Source organism: Coccidioides posadasii, chromosome 2 (genome assembly GCF_018416015.2).
Source record: "Coccidioides posadasii str. Silveira chromosome 2, complete sequence".
Lineage (NCBI taxonomy): Eukaryota > Fungi > Ascomycota > Eurotiomycetes > Onygenales > Onygenaceae > Coccidioides > Coccidioides posadasii.
The window spans coordinates 7,146,473-7,160,798 of NC_089408.1; the positions used below are offsets into that span (position 1 = coordinate 7,146,473).

The following is a 14,326-nucleotide window of genomic DNA, read 5'->3' on the forward strand; positions in this document are numbered from 1 at the left end:
CTACTTAGTTACTCTATACTCCGTGCTCCGTACACAGATATATGATACATCAACCCAAAAAAAAAAATAAAAAAATAAAAAAAATAAAAACAAATCTCTTTCCACCCTATATTTTGAAATTAGTGATTGATTTGTTCCCTTGATACCAGAACTAAGTCACCCGTGCTTTTTAATAGAATCAATGTATTCTGAACATCTGCATTCTTCATGCTCTAAATTTGGTAATAATTAATGATAGCATCTTGCATTTTCTTCACAAGATGACTCTGTAACAAGCTTGCGGTGTCTTGATAGACACAAGCAATAACTATCATAGTATCTATATGGCTAAGCAATACTGTCCGGATGCTGAAATTTCAGAAATCTCGCAAAACACAACAATGAACTGATAACTACTTGTTACAGACATATTTACAAAGGATCCACAGATGGTTGCAACATACAACTCAATTTGCTTCACATTCCACATGTAGACTCCCACTGTAAAAGGTTGCTGTGGCACTTGGAATTTACATGTGGACCTCACCCTTTAGGATACATACCGGGCCGACTATTGATCCACCACTCGCCGAAGTGGACCGCCGGGATGAGGGGTTACGTAATATCCAACCATCTGTTCACAGCTATAATCCAAGCCAGCAGCTTGAATGCCACCAGTGGTGTTTGCTTTCCAATTTGAAGCTATTATGGCAATTTCACATCTTTTGAATTAAAGCGAGAAATCTCCGAAGAATAGTATACTTGGATCCTCCACCGGCTTTCCTGTCCATTTCGCGGGCTTTCTGCCCATGCCCTTGGTGTTGTGACGGAAGTAAATAAGGACACCAGAAGATGGCGATGATGCCCAGTGTCACGTCTGGGAGCCGGACGGGGAGCCCGTTCGTAATTGAGCGCGATGATGACTCGACATTTGACAACGATCTTATAGACGCTGATGACTGTACGTGCACGACCCGATTTGAAGCCGAATACGGGAAGTCTACTAAGTATGTCTGCTTCTAGCTATCGAAGCCGATGACCCGCTCGCCTCCACCACCGATCGAACGCCCTTAACAGGAAATATCTCCTCTTCGAACAACGGAGGCGAGTCTTCTAGATCTGGCGGCGGTGGCGGTATCACCGGCTCATATCTCACTTCGTCCATTCCCGGCGAAGACCGCCGAGCTCCCGTGAACACTATCGATGAATCTGTATGGGATACGTTATCACGCGATTTTATGGCAGTATGGGAGAAAATGAAGCAAGTCCTTTGGCCAAAGTATCTGCTCGGAGGCATGTTGCAGCGTGGAGGCGGGGGCATCGCCGGCACCGCGGAAAGAGGGGAATCCACGGGCTTTGGGAACGGACTGGCGGGGGTTAGTGGATTAGTGGGGAGATGGCCCGATGCAGATGCTGTGCTGCAGGGTGGGATGAGCGAGGGCTTGAGAGATTGGGATCTATGGTTTGTTTTCCCGATACACGATCGGACGCAAGCCATGGATTTCTGACTGACTTGTGGTTCTAGGGGTCCTCTAATCTTCTGCTTATTGCTGAGCATGTTTCTCTCTATGGCAGCGTCCAAGGAGCAGAAGAGCTTGGTTTTCTCGGGTATGTTCTGCATTATATGGATTGGAGAAGCAGTCGTCACCCTGCAGATCAAGTTGCTCGGTGGAAATATGTATGTTCTCGTTGTCGCCTCGATCTCAGGTTAACCCCGCCTACTAACATCCTGTCGATAGCTCCTTCTTCCAATCCGTTTGCTTGATCGGATACACAATATTCCCGCTGGTAATTGCGGCGCTACTTAGTGCACTAGGTTTACTTATCATTCCCCGAATCCCGGTATATATTGTCCTAGTAGCGTGGTCGCTTGCGGCTGGCGTCAGTATTCTAGGAGGATCAGGGGTCGTGAAGAATAGAGTCGTCCTGGCTGTTTACCCACTACTTGTGTTCTATGTTGGAATCGGCTGCCTCTGTTTCATCAGCTGAAATGGAGATATGAATGGCCCAAGGGCGTTTGCTGATTGATTAATGAAGATAGCGGCTTGGAGGAACCGATCAATGCGTGCTGACCCAGGTGTGAATGACCGAGGACACGATTAGGACCAGTGTACTATGCTTGATCTAGTTGTTTTAGCCTATTCTTTGTATGACTATTTTGAAGAGGATCATTTGATACTCGTCGAAAGTTTATCCTCGCTTCAGTCCATTTCATGTAGTACAGAATGGAATTCTTTGGCCCAATCGCATATCCTTTCTCTTACCGCTTTGCAACTCTTAAATTATTTACAAAAATGAAAAGGGAATAGCACTCCTATCCTTCGTCTCGAACCATCGCTCCTAGGCCGAATTACATCTTGCCACGCCTTCCAGCCGAGGGTCCTCAACCCGGCCAACGGACATCCGGTGAGCAGTGTTATCCTCCAGCACGACCGCTCCAGCGTTACTCTCAAAAACAGCAGACGGCAGATCAGAAAACGGAACGATAGCACAAGGGTATTAGGCACCTCCATAGACCGGGATATCTAATTTTTGGGAGCTGTCTAGCAGTTGTGTGGTCAAGATTTCGCTGAACCAGTTGTCGTTCAAGAGCCAACCAACCCAGCAAATCATCAAACTGCAACACCGTCACTCGGCTCCGTCCTTCCCCACCAACTTTTCCGACTTAGACACCACTCCATCCAGACACCACAACAAGGCCATAGGACAAAGCGGAACAAGGAGATTCTCAAAATGGAGCCGGAAGCTCACGGCCAAGGTGCGGAGTTGAACGGTGAGAGTCCCATCGAACCCTCAGCGCTGTCTGGAAAAGACCGCCACTCACACCCCTTTCGAATGTCTAGACCTCCTGAACGGTTCCCAAGAGGCTACTCAAGGTGAGAGGACTCCAGGTCTCCTTGAAATTGTAACTAGAGGGCATAAATACCCTCGTTATAATCCAAGTTTTCTGAGTAAAGCTAATACATTTTAATTCCAACGAACAAGATAACCCAGCACAAGGTACGCATCGATGAGCCGCTCCAAAACTTTAGAACAGCTCCGCAGACACGATTGAATTCGGCCTTTCAGCTACTAACATTGAGAAGCTAAGCAGAGATGTGAAGACGAACTCCCACGTCGTGATGTAGAAGAGCTTTCAGAAGGTACGGAACTTTCAACACCAGCACGCGTATCAGCAACAATAGATGAGCCTGCCTCTGACGAGAAGAAAGATGGATCTGGTGAGCGGCCTGTTCGCCAAAAACTCAAGGAGACATCCATAGCCGGACTTTCGCGACAGCCATCTCCCGAGGACCAGCCGATGCCTTCCCAAGAGCCTACGTCGACAGACGATAACGACCGCGGCCGCCTTAGACGAAAGCGATCGTATGACGAATCGAGAGATGCAGATCCTGCTGATGCAGAATCAAAAAAAGAGGACGATGGCGGCCACAGGAGAAAGAGGTCAAGAGATTCGAAGGAAGAAAACTCAAGCGACCAAGAGAAGGAAGCTGAGCCAATAGAGAACCGCGAACGGACCCCATCAGCATTACGGGCGCCTGCGAACGAGGCGAATAAGCTCCTGAGCCCAAAGAAGAAGCGAAGTAGGGACCAGCTAGATAAGGACGACTTGAAACTGGAGAAGAACGAAGCCGAAAAAACGGGGCAGGCAAAAAATCCGGCTGATGGAGAAAAGCCGGGGTTGTCTGCCACTAATCGCACAGAAGAGGGCGAGCCAGAGAAGAAGAGACACCGTGATGACTCGCGAGAACGAGATGTCTCGAAAGACGATTCATCCAAGGTATGTTTGGACCATCTGCAGTCACTTTGTGAAAAGAACACTCTCCAACGCTTGCCGATAGGCATCCTTCCCAAATCCATTTGCCAATACTTCTGCTACTTCCCCATTCGCCAGCTTGGATGCGTGTAAACTAGCCGGGTCAAGATCAAAAGACGAAGCTCCAAAAACACAACCAGTGACGTCCGCATCTGCATTTGCTTCGTCAGGATTAGCTGCTTTCGCAAGCTCAGAAAAGTCCCCTTTCGGCACCATTGGAAGCAACGCGTCCGTCTTCAAGTCCATGAAACAAGCCGAGACTAGTATCCAAGGAAAAGAGAACGTTGCATCTGCCACTACTGCCACCCCGTCGCCACTTGCCGCTACCGGGGCATCCCCATTCGCGTCATTCTCGGGAGGATTTGCTTCGAGTGCTTTTGCCAGTTTTACTTCTTCAGCGCCTCAATCTTCGGGACGGTTGACTAGTTTTGCTTCTCCTGCCAGCACGACTATTCTTGGTGGTGGCCCCAAGACTAAGCCGTTTGGTGCTGCATCGGATGGCGAGGAGGAAGAGGATGATCAAGGAGAGGACGAGAGCCGCCCCGCGTTTGAGGGACTAGAGGAGGTCAAAAGGGACGACAGGTTCTTCAAACAAGAAAGTACGTGGTCTTTGTTTCTAACCACGCTTGATTTTTCCCTTACAAAACACTAATTCCATATTCTGTTCAGCGGAAACCGGAGAGGAAAATGAAAAGACATGGTACTCCTGCCGGGGGAAACTGTTCCAGTTCGATGGCAAGGAGTGGAAGGAGCGTGGTATTGGCACCTTCAAGATTAATGTTGTTGAAACCGAAGAAAGCTCCGCGTCCAAGAGAGTTGTGCGCTCTGCACGCATGATCATGCGCACCGATGCCGTGTTACGAGTTGTCCTTAATTCTCCGCTCTTCAAGGGAATGAAAGTTGGAGACGCGACCGGCAACGAACCGACGGGCAAACAGATCCACCTTGTTGGAATGGAAAATGGCAAATCTACTCCGTATTTGTTAAGGGTGAGCTTTTCATGCTACATACAGTCCTATATTGCGTCGTTGATGAGACTGACTTTAGTATAGACTGCAAGCCTTGCCGCGGCCAAAGATGCATATCATAATATACAAGATATCCTGTTGAAATTTTGATCTTCGATGGTGGAATGTGGCCCTTAAACGATCATAGGGGTACAGTGCGAATATCCACTGCCATGTCTCATGAAAAAATGTTTTGTCTGGATATCAATACCTACTTGTCATGGCTATTTCACATGTGGCCGTGCTTAGTTTTATATTTTATATTTATCCAACACCCGTTTCCCATTTCGCGCATGGTAGTCTTTCATCTTCCTTCGCTTTTAGAGTCGCGTCTTATTCATATACCTCCCGATCAAAACTGCTTTCTTTTATGTGACCTGTGCATATTTTCGTCTTGGGAGATATTCCTTACCTAGAACATTTGGCCTTTTATGACCTTTTGGGGTTGGAATAGAAAGGCTCCTTCAATCGTTTCGATTTTCTTTGTTTTTAATACTTTCCTCACCCACTTTCATTGTCTAGACTCTGCAGACACCTCTCCATACAACACTGTAAGTAGAGATTAGGGGGGTTTCGCATTTGTATCTCGCACACTTCATAATGTGGGTCAAAATTTTGAGCGGAAAATCTTCGCCAAGAAGATGGGCAATTAGTTTAGTGGTATAACGTCCGTTTTGCATTGACGGTAATACGGAAGGTCGTGATTTCGATTATCACATTGTCCAAAAGAGAATCAAATTTTTTTTGAGCTTTTCGTGACCGGAGTTTTTAAATGCATGCCCGGTTAACTGACCCGCTCCAAAGGGGGGGAAGTGTGAATGTAAGTAATTACTTTCGGAGTAGAGTTTTGAATTAGCAGTTAATTCTGAAGTGCTAATAGGGTGCGGAGTACTGTGGCGTCAAATCTCCTTTTAATACGTTATATCCGACTTTATCCAAATGTCTTTAAAAGTTCTGGGTTGCTTCAGGAAGTATACCCAGATAGCCCAGACAAGCCATGTTATGTTGGGTAGTGCCTCCTGGCAGATAGGGAATTTCCAAGGTGCTAATATTCTGTAGCGGCTCCCTCCAGCGATTGTCAGAGAGACTCGAAAGTTTGATGTCTTTGGTCTTTGAAAGCTGTTGGTAAATCAATGCTTCCTTTGATAACTTCGCCGTGCTTCGCTTCCTGAGCTGTGCACATACGTTTGAAGCCTCTGCGGGATGCGAAGCAGAAGATGGTGAACGACTAACTAAGCAGCGCTTAATTCTTAGTTCGAACCTTGATTTGACGCCTCGGCGCGCGACAGAGTTCCAGAGACGCGGAAACAAACCTGCCAGCCTGAAGATCTAAACATGGAACAAGGCGACTAAAGTTTTGAAAATCGTGCCGGATCCTCTCGGCTGTGTGTTTGCAGGCGATTCCCATACTCGACCATGGCCAAAAAGAGAAAAGCAGAATGCCTTGATGGAACAGAAGGTCGGGCAGCCCTCCCTTTCGCTGACGAGGCACATACCACAGTCACCACAGTTCCGACGAAGCGACATGATGGCCCATCCCGCTCTCGCAAACTTTCCCGTTCGAGCTCTTCCTCCGCTGCCTCATCTCGAGCATCAAGCGCTTCCCGCTCCAGCGTGAAGCCACCCGCAAAACCTACTATCCCCTGGCCCTCTGCATTCAAGGACCTATCCCAGACCCACCGTGCCCTGAACCTCGTATACACCTTCTGCTGCACAAGAAAGCACTTTGCAACCACATTTGAGAATATCAAATCATCTGTCGAAGCCCAGACAGGCGGGAAACGATTGACCGTTGAGGATGTGGCCAAGGTCAAGGTGCTGATCCCACGAGCAGTAAGGTTCGAGGCCGTGGATGCTGGTGTAGTGGACGTTATGAGCGTACCAGACTCGAGAGGGCTAAAATTAGGCAAGACTTGGGATGGCTGGGAGACGGAAGAATCAGGTAAGGATATGGAAGATGACGTGGAGATCGCTGGGAACAGCATGGATAAAAGTGAAGTCTTACTGTTTGAGTTTGTGGACGGAGACTTGAGGAGAGAAAAGAATATCGGAACGGCGACTCGAAGGCCGATGGAAGATAACCTGAAAATGCCAGTTTATAATCAGAAACATATGCTGACCCTGCTCGAGAAGCGGAATAAAAAGTTTTCTGATGCTATTGATACTTTTCTTTCTCGCTGCCAAGATGAAGGTGTCGACCCGGTCGCAAAACTTGAAGCTGAAAAGGATGTGTATCTCCCTGTCTCCGGCAGTCCTGGCATTAATACTCCCGCTGCTGCCAAGTTGCCTATGCAGATTCCCAAGGATCGAAAATCCATATCTGAAATTATCGCTGAGATTAGGGAGCAAGAATGGTACACGGGTCAGATTGTTCCGAATGGACATCGCGTTTTCGATGCCCAGCTGGCCATATACGGCGAATTGAATTTTCAACTTTCGCAGAATGTGGTCAATGCACTCTACAACACAAAAGGGATCACTCAGATATATTCGCACCAAGCTGAAGCCATCAACAACCTTCATGACGGGCACGACGTGATCGTTTCAACGTCAACTAGCTCAGGAAAATCACTGATCTACCAGGTGCCGATGCTTTGTGAGCTAGAAAAGGATAGCCAAAGCCGAGGGATGTATATATTCCCAACAAAAGCCCTTGCACAGGATCAGCGGCGGAATATGGAGGAACTAATGCAGTATATGGAAGGCTTAGAATATACCATGGTCGAAACCTTTGACGGCGATACACCAATGGAGCGGAGAAATGCAATTCGTGATGAAGCCAGGATCATATTTACCAATCCAGATATGCTCCACATTACAATCTTGCCACAGGAATCGTCTTGGCGTACCTTTCTCAAAAATTTGAAGCTCGTAGTCGTGGACGAGCTTCATGTGTACAATGGCCTCTTTGGCTCCCACGTCGCGTATATTATGAGGCGGCTGAGAAGGATATGCGCTTCTCTGGGGAATCATAGCGTGAGATTTGTATCCTGCTCTGCCACTGTCGCCAATCCAGAGCAACATATGAAGACTATATTTGGTGTGAACAAAGTCAAATTGACCGACTTTGACGGATCCCCTGCTGGCCGTAAGGAATTCATCTGTTGGAATACCCCCTTTAAGGATCCTGGTGACCCTAGCTCTGGTCGTGGCAACTGTTTGTTAGAGTCGGCAAGGCTTTTTTGCCAGCTAATCCTCCGCGGTGTCCGGGTAATCGCTTTCTGTCGTATTCGAAAACAATGTGAATTCCTCCTAAGTGCAGTGAGAGATGAATTCCGTGCCTTAGATCGATCAAGCGTCGCCAAGTTCGTCATGGGCTACCGTGGTGGATACAGTCCCCAAGATCGGCGCCAGATTGAACGGGAGATGTTTGAAGGGAAACTCCTGGGCATAGTAGCGACTAGTGCCCTAGAACTTGGCGTCGATATAGGCTCTTTGGATGCAGTCATTAGCCATGGGTTTCCATTCTCGATCTCTAATCTCCGTCAACAAAGCGGGCGCGCGGGACGCCGAAATAAAGACTCACTTTCGATATTAGTAGGTGACTCGTACGCAACGGACCAACATTACATGCGAAACCCAGATGAGCTGTTCACAAAACCCAACTGCGAGTTGCAGGTCGATTTACAGAATGAGCTAGTCCTCGAAGGCCACCTCCAATGTGCAGCATTCGAGATGCCTATTCATCCTGAAGAAGATGAGCAATACTTTGGCCCTCAACTAGCTCAGCTGGCTTCCACCCGTTTAGTACGGGATAATATGGGGTTTTACCATTGTCATGAACGATTCCGTCCTCAGCCAGCACGCTGCGTTCAGATTCGTGATGTAGAACAAGAGCATTATGCGGTTATCGACACCACGAACAATCGCAACGCAGTAATAGAGGAGGTCGAAGATAGACGAGTTTTTTTCACTCTTTATGAGGGTGCAATATTCCTTCACCAGGGCCATACTTACCTGGTAAAGGAGTTAAATACCACTCTACGTTTTGCTCGAGTTGTTCGTGTCCAAGTGGATTGGACGACGCGGCAGCGGGATTTCACTGACATCGATCCAATTGAGACGGAGGCAATAAGGAAAATCAGTGATAAATCTAACAGCCGGGCATTCTTCGGCGCTATCAAGATACACACCGTCGTCTACGGATACTTCAAAGTGGACAAAAAAGGCCGAATTTTGGACGCCGTGGCTCTCGACAACCCACCGATAGATATTTTCAGTAAAGGCCTCTGGCTCGACGTCCCAAAACAAGCGCTTGAAATCCTCGCGTCCCACAATCTCAATGCGGCCGCTGCAATTCACGCCGCGGAACACGCGGTCATGTCGCTCCTCCCGACATTCGTGATCTCATCACCCGGCGACATCCGCACGGAGTGCAAAGTCGCAGTCAAAGAATTAAAAAAGCCCTCTGCACAGTCCCAAAATAATCAAGAAGACCGACTGCCTCCGCCACCGCGCCGCCAACGGCCCGCTAGATTGACGTTCTACGATGCTAAAGGTGGCGTGTCGGGCTCAGGCATTGCCTCGAAGGCCTTTGAATTCATAGACTCCCTACTCCGTCGCGCAGTCGCGCGGATCGAATCATGCACGTGTATCACGCCACGTGGCTGCGTTGAATGCGTATGCGACGAGCGCTGCCCCGAGCTCAACGTTGTGATGAGCAAAGCTGGGGCAGGTGTCGTGTTGAAGAGCCTTCTGGGAATGGAGATTGATGTTGATGCGTTGCCATGGGGGGAGGGGGAGATGGGTGCACAGGATGTCTCTTATGCCGATGGACCTGAAGGAAGGGAGCTGCCAGCTGGATTGGCGACAGTTGTCGAAGCTGTGGAGGTTAGAGGGAAGGCTGGCGGAGTGAAAGTGTACGAGTAAATGTGAGAGACTGAGGTTTCCAGTTCGCTCACTGCTCGGCCGGCATTACAGGCGTTCAGCGTAATGCAATAATAAGTAATTCTACGGAGTACGGAGTAGAGAAGATCAACAAGTGGAGAATTTTTATTTTTGTTCCCGGTTCGTTGCTGAGCATCCAAGATCTTCGCCGCTAGACTTCGGCAGCTGAACAAAGGGGCTCAAATGTTGCCAAAGCATATTTCTTTGGCAAATCACAGTAGAGACTTAACGACGGAGTACATATTGAGAACCTCCAAATAAACTCAAGATGGCGTGGGGAACTGGAAAGGGGGACAAAAAGGTAGCTTTATTGAACTCACGATGTAGGATCTCTTGCCATCATTTAAGGGGTGCTGGTGTTATGCGAACCGAGAACTCTCGATGCTGATCAACTAACCAAACGGGCTAGGGACATTGTGGAATCAACCAGCATCAAATGGCAGAAATTAATACAGACAGATAAGCTCAGTATTTTCCGTGGACTCTTCGACGATACCCAATGCTATGCCATGGACCAAGACATCGGCAGTATCTGCAAACAGCTCCTTTGAATGAGAGAAACAGTAACAGAGCCGATTCCCAATCCTCCAATATGTTCAAGGGAGACTGGGTTCACAGATGACAGAATTCGAGACGAAGCTACAAGGCTCCGCTTCATGGTAGAATATAATCGTCGAAATCAGCTTGGTCCAGCGGGAATCCATTGCCTAGACTGGAACATTCCTTAATTCTAAGCTCCGCATAAAATTCCACGTGCGTCATCTTGGCCTGAGATCCTGCGGCGATTGTCGCGGTGAGAGCCCCACCGCACTATTGACACTCGGAGAGGTCCCTGGGCTGCTGCTGTCTTCCAAACTCATGTTCCCAAACACCGCTTTAATATCCCGAACGGCTTCACGGAATGTATCCCTTGGATCTGTGATGCGTTCCTTCGTCCATGCCCTGATGTCCTGGACAATCCTTGGATAGCCTTCGTCATTGGGAAGCCACCAGTTCTTCACCTCCGGGATTTTCCAGAAGTCGGCCAGCTTCATACGCATCGCTGGAGGATAGATATATCTAGACGCCAAAAAAAAAAAAAAGTTAGTGTCTCCAATCTCCAACGGGGAGGAGATAACCAACAATAATATAAAAGGAAAGTCAAAAAAGTAAGCGTGCGTACCCTAACTGCTCGTTGCGAGCCAACTTCTTTCGACACCACATAATATGCTCCTCGTCGTGAGGCAGAAGAAGTACGACCATTCCCAAAGGAGACATAAACCAAAGATGCATTTCTTCAGGACAGTTCGGCCAGCGATTCAATGTTTCAATCCTCTGAGCTTGTTCCTTGGCCATCTCACACAACTCTGAGTGGTCCATGTTTTTCAGTATCGCCCCTATTTGGTACTTATATAACAGGGTTGTTGTTATCAATTCCATTGCGCAGAAGTTAACGTCCCATAGCTCATCGCCATAGATAACTCCGGGCACGTAAGGGTCAAAAACATCTCCAGGTTCAAGTGGCTGTTGATGTGGATAGGAGAGCACTAGATATCTTGGGTCCTTCATCGATTCCAGAAACTGCCGCAATTCCTCGAGAGCGTCATCAACGATCGCCTTCTCCTCTATAAACTGCTCAGGTGTAATGAGGCCTTGGGTTATTTTCGCAAATAACGATGCCATGTCCATTCCGAATCGTCGGCACCTTGCACCCCACGCCATAACCTTCTTGTTCAAGTCATGCGGATGGACCATAGAATCTTGCATTGAGAATTCCTCGTCTGCCATATACCACTCACGACTCAAAACCATCGAGTTCCCTGACATCAAACCAGCCATCACATCATATCTGGTGTACCAGAGCAGGATATGACGATGGAAATAATCGACATTGATACTTTCCGGAGTATAAAGGTCTACCAGCATGCGGTGGGCAGCTTGATGGTGGTCGATGAGGTTCACCCAGTCCCCGACAAGCTCCTAGTATTCTCCAATCAACAGGTAAACCAGCGTTAGGGCAACATGTACGTACCTCAAATGCAGCTAGCTGAAGAATAGTTAAAAGCATAGCATCGTTATGCTTCTCACCCCCTCGGAGCGAGTTTAAGAGTAGCGAGACCGACTTGTTGTAGTACTGAAGAAAGGTGTAAAGCTTTCCGTTGGGATGTGCAATTGAGTAATGATATGCGGAAAATGCAACGACGGCATATAGCAAAGGCTCATAGCCCATAGCATAGCTCATCATGTCGTCACCTAAGAATTTTGCTGCATGGGATTTAAGAAGATAGTGGTGATAATTTATGTGTTGTTTGCGATAAGCGATGAAAAACGTAACGTCCGGTGTCAAGACAGACAAGTCAGAAGGGGTGGAGGGTGGTAGCGAGTGAGAATCTAAATCACTGCAAGCTGCCGGGCTGGGTGATTCTGTCGATAGTCCAGTGATATCGCTTGATGGAGATGCACATGTCGTATCTACTAGACTCGAACCCGTCTCGGACGACTGGCGTATCTTCCTTCGTGCGAGAGGTTGAACTTGATGTCTCTGGGTAGACGCACTCTGTTTTGAGGTTTCTTTCATCTGTCGCGGTTGAATATCCCGCTTCCACGAGTCTTGGGTGCCCGTGCTAGCATCATTTTGACTAGCCTCCTCTGATTCGGATTCTCGAATTGAAGGATACTTCTCGCTTTTCTTCATATTTGATCGACTATCTTTCTTTAAAATTGGAGCTGGAGGGAAATTGCACTCTCGCTTTCCTTTACTGCAACCTGAACGATAAACCAAATTAACACATGCGACTTAATATATGCAACTGGCGGATGATTATACTTACGCTCGCAAATAGGGCGAGTCTCATCACACTTGGCGCCTGTTAGTTACGCAACCTTCACAGTTGGCGACACAAAGAGGACAAAGAACACACAAGAAGTGAGAACCGACCTTTACTCGGCGTGCGCGACAGGTGAAACAGCCACTTTTGGTCCTTTTGTGCCGTTTCTGTTCCGGGGGCCTCTGAGGAACCTGAGGTTGAGGTCGAAAATCTTGGGAATCAGGGGAGGGATGAATATGGTGCGGATTATGCCATAACGCAAGTGTGTTGGGATAGTGCGGAGTTAATGAAATGTTCGACGGAGTTGGAAACGCAGCTGACGGTATATTCCACGTATTCGGGCCCGGTGTCGAGTAACCACCCTCCCGGTGGAATCCGGACGCATCAGAGCTCTCCATATCGACTTTTCAATTCTCAGAGGACAGAGGTGTGACAGTTGCGGGAGCCAAGTTCCGTGAGTAGCCTTCAAGAGAAGATGATAAACAGCGTTTGTAGAGATAGCGTGTTTAGGTATAACAGCAGCTTCGCAGGTTTGCTTCAAAGGAGAAAAGAATATCTACATTAAAAAGAAAGCTGATCGCCATGTCGTCAGTGGCGGCCAGATATGCGAAGAAGTTCTAAAGGGGGAAAACGTTAGCCAAACAGGACACTTCTAATGAAATTTTACCTCAGTATCGTAAACCAATCCCAAAGAGTTCCAAGCTGGCTCAAGGGTCTTGCCCATAGGGACGGATAGTGGAGGAGATACTCCGTAGTAAAAAGGAATAACCGCTGGCAGGAAGCCAGCCAGGGCCAAACTCAATCTGCAAGGGAGTGGCCGTACCCCGTGCTCCGTCCGGAGTACTCTTGTGCGAATTTTAAAGGTGCGCAGGGTTCAGTGCCTCTAAGCTTGTGTTACTCACAGACAACATGCATCTGAGCACGGATGAGATCGTGCTCGTCCAGGGTGGGAAGCAGGCGGACGGGGCCTTGTTCCGGCTAGTTTGAAGTCAGAGCTGACTGCTGATCGGGTGGCATCAAGGATTTCTATGTAAAGAATCAGGGCCTGGGGCGGAAACTGGGGGATTTCCAACGGGTGTGATTTGCAGGGAATATGGTTAGCGGATGGCACCAGAGCGCCGGAAGCCAGAGATGGGGTCATCTTCTTGATGTGGAAATCGTTGACCCGTAAAAGCCCAGAAAAAGGAAAAACGATTCGCACTATTTAGCCACTATGACATGTTTGGAGAAAAGTCTGTCCAGCTGTGGACAAATGGACTTGCTGGAAATCGTCCCTGGCCCAGTGGCACTCCAGCACGGCATTGACTGGGAGAGAAGGGGGACGCGAGAAAAAGAGTGTGTGGAGAAGCCAAAGTTTGGATCTGAATGCTCTCCACACTCCGTATTCGCACTCGAGCCTTATCGAGTTAAAAACCGTGGAAGGGGCCCCAGATAGTTCCTCCGTACAGCAACGATTCTTTGCTTTCCCTTGGAGAAAGGTGTGAGTGTGTGGAATGGAGAAGTCCAAACGGTCCTATGTTCATGGGCAGTGTGGGTCGCCAACCTGATCTCGAGAGGGCAAAATTGAGTTTGCGAGGCTTTCAATAAAAACGGCTCTTCGGCCTGAGTCAAGGAACTATCCACCAACCAGGCTGATCTCTCGCTGACTAGTTGGTGCTCTGTGTGCCCCAGCGTATGCACGCCGATTTAGCTTCATATCTTTGTTGCCGCTTCTAGAGCTGCAGGCGCCGCCAGACTTGTCGTACTCATGATGCGTCTAACTGCTCGTTGGTTACCTACATACTCAACCCCAGGGTGCGAAGCCCGTTCAGCCTTTGTGGAACAGCAGG

At 48.3% G+C, this 14,326-nt stretch overlaps 4 protein-coding genes across 4 annotated transcripts; 3 read left to right on the forward strand and 1 right to left on the reverse strand.

The window, feature by feature from the left end:
* Nucleotides 1–653: 653 nt before the first annotated feature.
* On the forward strand, nucleotides 654–2,854 carry D8B26_004754 (uncharacterized protein). The gene is made up of 5 exons (XM_003070512.2): nucleotides 654–940; nucleotides 1,003–1,441; nucleotides 1,505–1,657; nucleotides 1,719–2,752; nucleotides 2,823–2,854. Exons 1-4 carry the CDS (start codon nucleotides 832–834, stop codon nucleotides 1,966–1,968), a joined length of 951 nt encoding a protein of 316 aa, XP_003070558.2. The 5' UTR covers nucleotides 654–831; the 3' UTR covers nucleotides 1,969–2,752; nucleotides 2,823–2,854.
* On the forward strand, nucleotides 2,713–5,536 carry D8B26_004755 (uncharacterized protein; the record flags this gene model as incomplete). Its single annotated transcript, XM_003070513.2, has 8 exons — nucleotides 2,713–2,752; nucleotides 2,823–2,855; nucleotides 2,965–2,979; nucleotides 3,066–3,122; nucleotides 3,192–3,760; nucleotides 3,822–4,395; nucleotides 4,466–4,785; nucleotides 4,849–5,536. 8 exons carry the CDS (start codon nucleotides 2,713–2,715, stop codon nucleotides 4,912–4,914), a joined length of 1,674 nt encoding a protein of 557 aa, XP_003070559.2. The 3' UTR covers nucleotides 4,915–5,536.
* Nucleotides 5,537–6,169: 633 nt separating this feature from the next.
* Nucleotides 6,170–9,688, forward strand: D8B26_004757 (uncharacterized protein). The gene has a single exon (XM_003070514.2). It carries the CDS (start codon nucleotides 6,220–6,222, stop codon nucleotides 9,670–9,672), a length of 3,453 nt encoding a protein of 1,150 aa, XP_003070560.1. The 5' UTR covers nucleotides 6,170–6,219; the 3' UTR covers nucleotides 9,673–9,688.
* On the reverse strand, nucleotides 9,468–13,063 carry D8B26_004758 (uncharacterized protein). The gene is made up of 5 exons (XM_003070515.2): nucleotides 12,608–13,063; nucleotides 12,501–12,528; nucleotides 11,702–12,435; nucleotides 10,853–11,649; nucleotides 9,468–10,749 (listed from the first exon to the last, which is right to left on the reverse strand). The coding sequence occupies exons 1-5, from the start codon at nucleotides 12,893–12,895 to the stop codon at nucleotides 10,449–10,451; spliced, it is 2,148 nt and encodes a 715-aa protein (XP_003070561.1). The 5' UTR covers nucleotides 12,896–13,063; the 3' UTR covers nucleotides 9,468–10,448.
* Nucleotides 13,064–14,326: the final 1,263 nt, after the last annotated feature.